The 12,951-nt window shown below is 40.0% G+C and overlaps 1 protein-coding gene across 1 annotated transcript in view; it reads right to left on the bottom strand.

Moving 5' to 3' along the window:
• TTC4 (tetratricopeptide repeat domain 4) overlaps positions 1-11,028 on the bottom strand; it is a 20,675-nt gene extending 9,647 nt beyond the window's left edge. The window contains exons 1-5 of the mRNA XM_007945947.2: positions 10,918-11,028; positions 10,204-10,321; positions 9,119-9,280; positions 4,245-4,322; positions 2,499-2,623 (exon numbers count right to left, since the gene is read on the bottom strand). Coding sequence (XP_007944138.1) covers positions 2,499-2,623; positions 4,245-4,322; positions 9,119-9,280; positions 10,204-10,321; positions 10,918-11,028 — 594 coding nt within the window. The remainder of the gene's footprint in view (positions 1-2,498; positions 2,624-4,244; positions 4,323-9,118; positions 9,281-10,203; positions 10,322-10,917) is intronic.
• Positions 11,029-12,951: the final 1,923 nt, after the last annotated feature.

The following is a 12,951-nucleotide window of genomic DNA, read 5'->3' as shown; positions in this document are numbered from 1 at the left end:
GACTCGACGGCACTTACAACAACAACAACATTGTGACATGGGTGAAAATTTACAGAGCCAATTCACTTTCTATACAGTGTATGTGAGCACACTTTGTCTCATGACATTGACTACAGTTTCCCATAATGCAACAGCTCCTCTCCCACTTCCTCCCCAGTTACCTCATCCCCATGTCCTTCTTTCCCATTCACTCCTGCCCCTCGAGCTGTCTCCCTGTGCATACACAGCCCTTCTATTTTCCCATGATTGATCTCTCCAAGGAGTGTATCTACCTAATGTAAATGTTAAGCTTATACGCCTGTCTTTTGTTTGGCTGGAAGCCACAGGAGTGGGTCCAATTCCAGGGCAGCTGGGGGTATAGTCTCAGTGGTTTCATCAGGCTCTATCAGACCAGCAAACCTGGTCCTTTTTTTTTTTAAAATGATTTTGAGTTTTGTTCCACATTGTTCTCCCCTCTATCCAGTATCTCCTACATAGATCCCCCTCCGAGTGATTTATAGTAGTAGTAGCTGGGCACCATCTATCTCTTCTGGTCTCACAGTCGTATAGGTTGAGGATCGCATGGTATACCAGTTGGTTGGACTAATTGTTTTCATGTGTCTTTGGTTTTCTTTATTCTTCTTTGCTCTGGATGAGGAGAGAACCATCGTTGCATCTAGATGGCCGCTTGCAAGCTATATGTGCAAAAGGGTTCATCTTTGTTGTATGTACCTCCCACACACCTCTGTCTTCCTCTTCCTCAATGCCACTGTGTTGATTACTCACTTTTGGTATATTGCTCTTCTTTTCACCCAAATCAATACCTGTCTCTACCTATCTAACAGTGTTCCCTCCCTACCCCTCCCCTCCCCTCCTTGATAACCAACAAAGAAAATTTCCTTCCATAGATAAACCTTTCCTTGACTTTTACAGTAACAGACTACTACAATATTTGTCCTTTTGTGATTGACTTATTTCACTCAGCATAATGTCCTCCAAGTTCATCCAAGTTATGTGGTGTTTCGCAGATTCTACATTATTCTTTAGGGTTGCATAATATTCCATTGTGTGTATGAACCATAGTTTGGTAATTCATTCCTCAGTTGATGGACATCTAGGTTGTTTCCATCTTTTGGCTATTGAAAATAGTGCTGCAATGAACATGGGTGTGTATATCTGTTCTTGTCCTGGCTCTAACTTCTTTAAGATATATACCCAGTAATGGAATTGCTGGGTCAAATAGTATTTCTACTTGCAACTTTTTATGGAACAGTCAAACTGCTTTCCACAGTGGTTGTATCATTTGACAGTCCCACCAGCAGTGCAGAAGAGTTCCAGTCTCCCCACATCCTCACCAGCATTTGTTATTTTCTGTCTTGTTGAACTCTGCTATTAGTGCTGGGGCCAGATGGTATCTCATTGCTGTTTCGATCTGCATCTCTCTAATAGCTAATGATCATGAGTATTTCTTCATATGTTTGTTGGCGACCTTGAATATCCTCTTTGGTGAAGTGTCTATTCATGTCTTTTACCCATTTTTTTTTACTGGATTATTTGTCTTTTTGTTATTGAGGTGTTGGAGTTTTCTATAAATTCTAGAGATAAGTCCCTTATCCGATATGTCATTGCTGAGTATTTTTTCCCAATCTGTAGGTTCTCTTTTTACTCTTTTGGAGAAGTCTTTGGATGCACATAAAAATTTAATTTTTAGAAGATCCCATTCATCTAGTTTCTTTTCTGCTGTTTGTACATTTTGGGTTATACTTGATAGTCTATTTATGCCATATATTAGGGCCCCTAAATTTGCCCCTCGTTTTTCCTTGAGGAACTTTATAGTTTTAGGTTTCACATTTAAGTCTCTGATCCACCTGGATTTAGTTTTTGTGTATGGTATGAGGCATTCTTAACTATGTCTTTTGAGGAGCAAACTTTTTTTAGTTTTGACTGAATCCTATTTATCAGTATTTGGCTTTTATGGTCAGTAATTTTCTTCATTTTTCAAAAACTGAGGTAAAACATAATATAAAAAATTAACCATTAGCCATTTTAAAGTACACTATTCAATGTCATTTAGTATATTCACTATGTTATGCAACCATTACTTGTATCTAGTTCCAACACATATTCATCACCCCAACAGGAAACTCTGTATCTGTTAGCAATCACTTCCTCTAGCCCCTGGCAACCACCCTAGTCTGCTTTCTGTATCTATGAATTTATTCTGGATGCTTCATATAAATGGAACCATATAATATATGAGCTTTTGTGTCCAGTTTCTTTCCTTTAGCATAATGTTTTTAGCATTCATCCACATTGTATATATTACTACTACATGTATTTTTGTTCATCTGTATCACATTTTAACTGTTTGTTACTTGTTTCTGTCCTTCATAGAGTTCTAAGGGTAGGGACTGTCAGATTGGCTAGTTTTGGTATTTGAAGAAAAAAAAGTCTGCAGTGGCCTGAGAGCCAAATCTGGGGAAGCCAAATGGTAACTGGCTACTTATTCTGCCACTAACCTTCAGCTTGTCCGCTTTAGTCCTCGTGTCCAGAAGCTTCTTCTCTTTGGCATCTATTTGCAGTCCCTCATCACACCAGCTCACAGCCTCGGCAAAGTTTTTCAGTTCCAGATGGCATAAGGCACCTGCAGAATCCAGAACCCTTAGAATGCATGAACAATGTGCATAGAAAGAAGCCCACCTTGAGCAGGACCCCATCCTCCACCCCTACCAGCTACCAGACAGCCTCCTGAAGGGAGAACAAGAGATAAAGCCCCTTGGCACTCTTCTCCCAAAGTATATTATTTTTGTATTGTAGATTCAAAAATAAGTCTCCCTGGTATTAGGAGTCTTAAAGTCAGGATGGTTACAGCTTTTTAGCAAAGAAACAGATCTAGGCTTGAATTCTGGCTGTATCATTTACCATCTGAGCCTTAGATAAAGGACTGAACATCTCTGGGCTTCAAGTTCCTCATCTACAAATGGGAAGAATAAAGCCCATCTCAGATGATTCTTTAAAGGGAGACAGTAAGTAGAATCTGCCTCAGCCATTCATCAAGTCAGTGGCAAGACCAAAGACATTCAGGTCTCTCCTAATCTTGTTCTTTCCATCAGTTGAAGCTGCCTCTCTTTTCTATTAAGATACATAGATACATACATGTACATATATACATATACACACATATATATACATATACATATATACATATACACACATATATATATACATATATATATATAAAATGTAATCACATTCATTTTTCTCTACTTAGCCTCTTTAGGCTTTATATGTAATTTCAGAATATCAGAACTAGAAGGGCTTAGGTATCATAGAATCCATCTCCATTTTCCAGAGATGAGCAAACTAACTGATCTTCAGAGTAGATATCTTACCAAGGTCACATGATAAGGTAAAACTGACAACTGATCTGAGGATTACAGATTTCCAGCCTGAGGCTAATTCCGCAGGACTACACTTGATTCATTTGCCCATCTTTGTTCAGTACCTTCTTTTCCCTACAGCTAAGGGAAGCCACTCCTTGGAAGGAAGGTTGGGCAATCCTACTTCCATAGTGATACTGCCTTGGAAACCCAAGGAGGGGTCGCTATGAGTCGGGCCGACTCGACAGCAAATAACAACAAGGGAAGTGGATGTGCTTCCAATCCTCTAACCATGAACATCTAAAGAGGCCTGACTTTGATCAGGCATTTTAACCTGGTCTGTGGGGCTAAAGCAAAGATTAACTGTGATGAATAAAGTTTGCAAAGCACTTATGAGCTTCTCAAAGAAAAGGTGAAGTATTAAAGTAATAAAAGTATTATATAGAAAAGTCAGACTACAAAAGAAAAAATAATCCGAGAGCATCTCAGCGTTAGTGTTATCAGCAAAGGTCCTATAACGTATCTTTTAATTAACAACATGGCATTTAAAGATTTTGCCTTTCAATCAGCTAATGTGGGGAAAAAAGTATAAAGTGTGGCTTTTGGAACTGCTTTAATTAATTTTATTCTTTATTAATTTAAAATGAGGAGTTTTGATTTCTCTACAAGTTCTTAAAACACATAAGGTCAGCTTATTCTCTGGAGAATTCTTTTTAAAATAGGCATGTTGCTATTTATAAGAAGCAAGAACTTAAAATTGAAAAAACAAGGTGACCTAATTAATCTTAGTACCTTCATATCTAAGCTTACAGTGTCTCAACTTTTGGTGCAGTGAGTTCTATCCTTGCCATAATAACAGTTGTACTGTGGTTCTGCAAGACTTACCTCTTACTATTGCTTTGAGGTGGCAGGGTTTTAGCTTCCTGGCAGCCATCACATCATTGAGAGCAGAACGAAAATTGCCTAACAAAATAACATTTAATAAAGAAAAAGAATGACAACAGAATGCTTCCAAAGTTTTGTTTGTAGTGCCCAAGATACTACTGAACATCCTTGGAGAAATATAAATCAGAGCAATTGTTTTTAGAAAAAATATAGTTGAGTTCATCAACAGCCTTAAAAACATATACAAGGTTAGTAGGTACATGAAAAAACACTCAACCTCACTAATGATTATGAAAATAAAAATATAAATTGGTAAAAATTAAAGAACAGATAATATCCTTTATTGGAGAAGGTATGAATAAATGGCACTCATAGGATAAAATGCTTTAGATTAAGTAACAGTCAGAATTACTGGTAAAACTTCATGACTAACTTTGTTAATTTTGTATCATTTTAAAAACCTGACAATAGCCTCTATGCTCAGTAAGAGTGGAATAGTAAAACTAATAATATAAACAGTGGTATATGATGCAACTTTATGCAGCTAATAAAACAGCATTTGCAAATAATTTTTAATGATAGGTAAAACTGTTTGCTATAATCCTAAATACAAAATTGGACATATACCTATAGAAACTGTTGAACTGGCTAATGTTTTGTTGTATATATTTGTACAATAACAAAACTGCACATACATTTATACATTTAAAAAAATTGTAATAGCAGGCTCTCAACTATGGAAAAAAAATGCATATAAAACATCCAAGGACCTCTGATTAAAAGCGGTAGATTGAACAGCTTCCTCCAAAAATCACATTTAATAACAGACAAAAGCTATAAACCCTCAGAGACAAAAAGAATAGGAAGAACACAGAACAAATTTTGAAAGCTGAAAAGCAAAGGCACAAGGACTGACTGACTTATTTGGCTCGAGAAAACGGAATTCTAAGCCAGCAAAACGAAAGCCAAAAAGCCACCAAATTGTAGTACTGCAGAACTTCCAAGACTCAGGGATTGATGGCAGCAGGGAACTCTAAAAATGGGGGTTGAAGGTAGGTTGAAAATCTATTTAAGAAGCAGTCAGATGTCCATATTCCTTACCCATCTCCTGTGGCAGGGTCCTACCTCTCCCCTTTGCTGGTGGAAGACTAGAGATTTATTCTATATAAACAATAGAACACAGGGTCTCTGGACAGGGACCACCAGACACAGTCATGATTCAGTTAACCAAAAAATCCACTGCCATCAAGTCAATTCCAACTCATAGTGGCCCTATGTGACAGAGGAGAACTGGCCTATAGGGTTTCCGAGGCTTTAATCTTTACAGAAGCAGACTGCCTCATGTTTCTCTCACAGAGCAGCTGGTGGGTTCAAATTGCCAACCTCTTAGTTTGCAACTGAGTGCTTTAACCACTGTGCCACTAGGAGCTCCTGCTTCAGTGAATGTACACTCTAAATATTGAAACCTTAGCACAAGTCCCCTACTTGGTTCGTAAAATACCAGCAGCTAGGATTTCCAAAAAGAGAAAAACAGAATAAACAGAAAGAAGGAAAGTATGAAATAACTGAAGAAAATTTCCTAAAACAACTTTCTAGCCAGAAAGAGCTCACTAAATACACAACACACAGGACCCATACAAAAGCCACATTCTTAGGAAACTTTAGTATACGGGGGATAAAGAGAAAACCCTAAAACCTTCCAAATGTAAGAACAGAACACTATTCAAAGGATCAGAAATTAGAATAGTTTGGGACTTCAAAAGTAATACTATTGAGTATTGCTAAAAGACAATGAAAAAATACTGTACATTTCAAGGGAACATGATTCCCCAATTTGTAATTCTACACCTATCCAAATTATTAATTACATGAGTGTGAAAGTAAAATAAAGGAATTTTCAGATGTAGGTTTCAGAAAATTTAACTCTAATGCCTCCTTTATCAGGGAGCTACTAAAGAATGTGTTCCAATGCCACCAAAACACTCGAGCAAAGCAAGAAGGAAAAATTGTGGGATCCAGGAACCTGGAATCAAATACAAATAGGCAAATGGAATCCCCAGATAAAGGTAGAGAGTGAGCCCCGGATCACAGCTGTGCACTAAGCACCGTGATGAGTCCAGACCAAAGTCAGAAGACTCCCAGGGAGAAGCCACCAAGTAGGTAAAATGTATACTACATCTGATGTGGAAGGGAGTTAGAAATATGGGGAGAACACATTAATGAATTAGTGATAAATATGATGAAAACCAAGTGAACATAATAATCAAGACAGTTGTTAACTGAAGGAAAAATAAAAAGTTTTATTAAAAAAAGAAAAATGATTATAATATTCAACATGGTTGTGAATAACATTTACATAATAATGAAGTTTACACTACATGGTAATGTAAAAGCTGAACATCAAACACAAATCATGTACACATTCAAGGACAGGGAGACAGGATGTGTGTAGACATGTGCTGGCAGTGGAGAAGGAGAATAAAATACTCATCTTCCATAGCAGGAATCAACAGGCAAGCCTAAAACTGAAAAATTAAAGCAGCAGCAATGGAAGCATGTTATTTAGTAAGAAGGAGATACATATGAAAAGTAACACCTAAAATAATTGGAAGTGGTTGCCTCTGAGGAATAGAAAATGGTAGGAGAGGGACAGATAATTTCACAACAAGCCTTAAAGAACTGTTTGACTATTTAAATTATATGTATATATAAATGTGATAAAAATTAAGACTAAATTTAAATAAATTAGACTAGAAGGATATACATCCAATGTTCATAGTAGTTGTATGCTTGTGGGATTATGGTTTTTATTTTCTTTTTACCCTTCCTGTATTTTTCAAAGTTGCTACAATAAGTATGTATTATTTTTATTATAATAATGAAAAATTACTAACACTCCAGGAGTTCCAGATTAGCAAGTGTTAGTTCTAAATTTTAAAAGCAGACATCCATCCACATGAATTCACAGTTCTGTACCCTGTACAGAAAATAATAGGAAAAATTCCATACATAGAGTAGTCAAGAAACACTGCTCAGTTTCATGGAAGTATTTGCAGTACTCATCTGGGGTGTGAAACTGCAGGCCAATAATTATTTCAGTCTGTCTTTCTGTTCTACTTATTTTTCCCTTAAACGTATTCCCTAGACACCCGTGATAGTCCTCTTTCCAGGTTCTCTTCATCTCTCCCTAATCAATCTATTTGGGAACCTCTTCATCCACCAGTGCCCTATTTCTGATTCTTAAAGCTTCTTACTCAGCCACTTACTCTCTTTTACTATATACTCTCTTTGGAAGATTCCTGTCCATTCTTAGTGTTCACTTGCTACCTTTATGCTCATGACTATGAATATAAAATCTCTGAGTATAAATCTTCAGGCCAAGCCTTTCCCTCATGTTTCATGTCAATGTGTCCAACTGCATTCCAAACTTCTCCACCTGGATGTCCACAGGTACCTCAAACTGACATGCCCAAAGTAAATTTATCATCTCTCCCCAGAACTCACTTCCTACAATCTGCACCTTTTTCTTTAGACTGCCTATTTCAAGTGGTGGTATTACCATCTTCCCACTTACTCTAGCTAGAAAAATCACCCAAATAATCAGTACTTCCCAAAAGCACATGAGCAGTACAGTCCTGCATCCTATTAGTTAAGTATTACTTGAAAGGGGATTTACCCAACTTGAGAAAGACAGGGTTAAGGCTGCTTTCTGTAGGTCATCTCAAGAGTCTTTTTAAACATGCTAACAAGGAAGCAGCACTTTCCAAACTTGCCTATGGATTTTTTTTTTTAATCCACGGGATCCATAGAATACTCTTTGAGAAATTCTTCTTTAGATTAATATAGTTTTTTCATCCATAGACATCTATAGCCTTAATCTTTCTAGTATCCCTGAGAAGAGAGTAAAAAGCCACAAAACAAAATGTTTTTTGAGAGCAGAAGTGTTTAGGTTTAAAAAGTCTCAGATCATAACTACTCAAATACCATACCAGAGTTACTGTACTGGGTTGAATATTGTCCCCCCAAAATCCATGCATACTAGGAACCTCAGAACATGACCTCATTTGGAAATAGGATCTTTGCAGATGCAATTAGTTAAGATGAAGCCATACAGCATTGGGGTGGGTCTAAATCCAATGAATAGTGTCCTTATAAGGCCATGTGAGGACACACACAGATACACAAATGAGACGCATGTGAAAACAGAGGCAATGATTGGAGTGATGCAGCTACAAACCAAAGAATACCAAGGATCGCTGACAGCCACCAGAAGTTAGAAGAGGCAAGGAAGGATTCTTCCCTGGTGCCTTTGCAGAGCATGGCCCTGCTGACACCTTGATTTTGGACATCTAACTTCCAAAACTATGAGAGAATAAATGTCCGTTGTTTTAAGCCACCCAGTTTGTAAGTTTCTGTTACAGCAGCCTTATAAAATTAATACAGCTACTAAGCTAGTTACATGGTTCAGCTAATAAGAATTATGTAGCCCTTCTGGTTTCCCTTTTCACCATGTCTACCAGGAAGATCAGAGTTCAATCAGAACAATCTATCCTCAGTCTAGGAGCTCCAGTGGCGTAGTAGTTAAAGCATTTCACTGCTAATGGCTGTTCAAACCACCAGCTACTCTGTGGGAGAAAGCAGTCTGCTTCGGTAAAGATTTACAGCCTTGGAAACCCTATGGGGCAGTTCTACCCTGTCCTATAGGGTCATGATCAGAATCGATTTAAAGGCAGTTGGTTTGATTTTATCCTTAGTCTATTTTCTAGGAAAAATTGCTCCCCTTCTCTGACCCTCTCAAATCCTCCATTAGGCATTGCAATGATATTTATGATAAGGTAATTCTTTAGAAAGCATTAAATAATAAAGCAAATTACCCAGGTAATACTGTGCTGCTGCCCGGTTAGTGTAAAGGACAACATTCAAATCAGGGTCTGCACATTTCTTCTTTAATCCTTCAGTGTAGGAAATCACAGCTTTTTTATAGTCTTTTTCTTTAAAGTAATCATTGCCCTCATCTTTATAGGTCTTGGCCTGTTCTGAAAGGAGAGGAAAAATGAACACTATTTTCTAATTTTTAAAAGGCTCATTAAAAAGAAATCATGCAGTAATCTATGATAAACTAATACTAGAAACCCATAGGAAAGGAAAACACACAATTTTAATGGCTAGAAGAAAAACTGAGAGTCAGCAAACTGAGGAGAAACAAAGTCATACATACATAATGCTATAGTCAATTCCAAATATTTTACAAGGTAGATTACAAAGTACTTACCAAAAAAAGAAAAAGAGAAAAGTATAATTATCCTAGCTCCTGGAGGGTTTTTTTTTTTTTTAATTGCTGAAGAAACAAGATAAAATTATACTTTTGTTTCATTCTCTAGAATGCAAATTACCCTCCTCCCTCTGTTAAGACGCTACAAAATTTTTAAGACTTGGCTCAAATTTCCAATCCACTGTGAACCTACTGGTGCTGCATCAGCATTCCCAGAGCTAGTAAATTCTGCAAAGGCTGGAACCTGTGTAAGGTAGAAATCTGTGAGAGAAGGAAAACTCAAAATATTTTCCACTGCAACGTGTTATAGAAAAGTAGTAAGACTGTACCCTGTCAAAGGCGGAAAACTTGCAAGACCCAGTGAAACAAGACAGTTCCCTCAGGTTCTGGATCTCATGAGTTTCAGTGTATACAGCTGTATATTGACACCGATCACATATGTTTGTCCTGATTCTTTCGGACAATTTGGCTACTCATTGGAGTCTGACCTTTGAAAGCAGAAACATGTATTTACTGTTGTCTCTCCAAAACACAGCATTTAGTAAGAATCCAAAAAAGTGGGGAATGAATAGTGTCAAGGATACCCACATACTACTACTTGTTACCCATCAGAACCTCTCTAACTCACACCTTACTTCAAGTCAAGGCAGACACAAAATAGAAGTTGGAGTCATGTAAGAAAGATACCTTCTGGAGATCGCTCGTCATCAAAAATTATTGACTGGAGGCAAGCCAAGTCAGGATTTTCTTTGGGATCAATTTCTAACGGCGCTGTCTTCATAAATAGGGGGATCTTTTCAAACTCCTGGAGATTGTTAAAAGAATGAACTCTATGAAGAAAGTTTTCCACTGAGTAGATCCAATTCCATGACTCTATACCAAAGTTGTCTTGCTCATTATTTGCTGCATCTCCCCCTACCCCCTATTCAGGCCTCAGTTTCCCATCTATAAAATCAGAGTGAGTCCTTCAGTTCTCAAATTCTACAACAGTGGTAGTAATAGCATTCACTGAGTTCTCCCTGAGTGCCAAGTACTCTACCCACCATCTCATTTAATCTTCGCCACAACCCTACGAGCCACAACCCTACGAGACTGCTGCTGTCGGTAAGGCAATTTTACAGATAAAGAAACAGGCTGAGAGAAATTAAATAATTGACCCAGTATCAGAGGCTGTAAGCGGTGGAGGCCAAAGTCTGAGTGACTCCCAAACCCGCCCTAAATGTGTGACAGCTGAAGAAGCTCTTCAATACCTAGAGGACAATTTTTAACACTCAAATAGAAACCACTTAACCTCTCTTAGCACCAGTAACCCGAAGGGTATGGTAGACTTCCCAGCTTGCAGGAGTCTCAGGTACTTGGACTACACCCCCGTACACGTGCAAGGCCCCCGGGACCGCCCACCTCCTCCCACTGGTCCTCGCGGAAGCCGCCGCTGTAAGGCTGGCTCTGGAACTTTTCTAGGAATGAGTCCATGGCGTCGCCTGAGGCGGCGTCCGGTCCAAGTTGCTCCATGGCAGATCTCAGGCCCTCCACCCACTGTCCCGGTGCCACGGTTCTAGTAAGGGAACCGCGAGGCTCCTTCCGGTGGCGCCAGCGCTCTACTCTCAATCATCCGGGCGGCGCCAACCCAAGCACCTCAGGTTCCGCCGGGTTGGGGGCGGGGCCAACCCGGCTCCACTCCCTCCCTACCCGGCCATTCTCATTGCCCACCTTTCTCTCCCTTCAGGGGTCCATACCTTTCCCTCTCTCCCCTGCGGACCCCTAATACTTTTGAGTTGGTGAGTGAGCCCAAAATCCCATAGTGCCCCCACCTGATCTATCATTTCATTACTTTATGAAATTGTTGGTGTTGTTACGTGTGGTGGAGTCAGACCCGACTCATAGCGACTCCTTGGGTTTCCGAGGCAATATCACTACGGAAGTAGACTGCCCAACCTTCCTTCGGAGGAGTGCCTGGTGGGTCTGAACCACCAGTCTTCTGGTTAGCAGTCAAGTGCCTTAGGCACTATGTTACCAGAGCTCCTTTTAGTCGACCTATATATATATCTATAGGAGCTCTGGTAGCATAGTGGCTAAGGCACTTGACTGCTAACCAGAAGGCTGGCGGTTCAAACCCACCAACCACTCCTCGGAAGGAAGATGGGGCAATCTACTTCCGTAGTGATGCTGCCTCGGAAACCCAAAGAGGGATTGCTATGAGTCGGGTCCAACTCGACGGCTCATAACAACAACAACAATATATGTATCTATGTTTCAGTCCCTGTATTAGTCTCTGGTTATACAAAAGATATTAAACAAATCCTAGATAAAATTCCTGCCCTGTAAGAGAGTATAAAGTAGTGGGAAGACAGACAAAGAAAATATAAGGTTGTCAGGTGTTAGCAAGAGCTATTGAAAAATTTTAACCAGGTAGTCAGGATAGCCCTCACTGGGGAAATGATATTCAAGCAAAGAATCCACAGAGGCTTGTAAATGACAAGCACAGTGGGGGAGAACATTCCTGATAGAGGGAACAGGCAGACAGGGACCTGAGGGGGGTGGGGTAGGAGGAGGCGTACTTGTGGAACTTGAAGGAGGCCAGTGTGGCTGGATCCAGTTGAGGAAAGGGACAAGTAGTAGGTGAAGTGGAAGGACAAAGTGGCCATGGATTTCTTGAGAGTGTGATGGGGCCTGTTGGAGAGTTTTGTCAGAGGGAAATCACACATGTCTATTTCTGAGCTTGACAACCCCCTCTCCAACAGCTGGGATGGAAATAGAGTTTCCAGTCTAGATGAGGCAGGCCTACTGCTTTCCTGCAGCCACTTACTCAGCAAATGGCTGCCAGGCCCTGCACTGGGTGCTGCAGCCTAGGGAAGTTCACAATCTGGTCTAGAAGGAAAGACAGGCAGTGGACTAAACCACAGCTGGGTCACAAATTTGCTCAGTGGAGACATAGAGGGATAGGTGTTACCTGGGGGATTCGGAGAGATTTTCATAGAGGTGATGCCTGACCTGAGAGCAGAGTTGAAAGTCTCTGCAGATGGATGGGGGCTCAAGAGAGGGTGTGTGTTCTAAGCAGTGGAAGGCTGTGTGTAGTCATGGAGATGTGGAACAGCTTGCTATGCTGGGTATCACAAGAGTTAAGAGGTAGGGCCAGCAAGATGGCAGGAGCCAGTGGTCCCAAGTGCCCTGTTGGACTTTATCCTGCAGAGGGTAGTGAGCCACTAAAGAGATCTAGGAGGCAAGCCATGGACAAATTTATCTTAGGAAGAAGCCGGGCTTCCAGGTAAGCAAGGATTAAGGTGAGGAAGCTGACTTAAGTGACTGGCAAGGAGGCTACTGCTGAGAGACCAGGAGAGAAAGGAGGTCTGGAACCCGGCCATGGAGAAGATGGAGCTGGCTGGCATGGTCATTATTTGATGTGGGGATGAGGGCTAAGGATGATACATGGGCAGG

This window comes from Orycteropus afer, unplaced genomic scaffold (genome assembly GCF_000298275.1).
Source record: "Orycteropus afer afer isolate SDZICR_OR568_19922 unplaced genomic scaffold, OryAfe1.0 scaffold00145, whole genome shotgun sequence".
Lineage (NCBI taxonomy): Eukaryota > Metazoa > Chordata > Mammalia > Tubulidentata > Orycteropodidae > Orycteropus > Orycteropus afer.
Note: the sequence above shows the minus strand (reverse complement) of the source record. Positions and strands in the feature narration are given on the sequence as shown.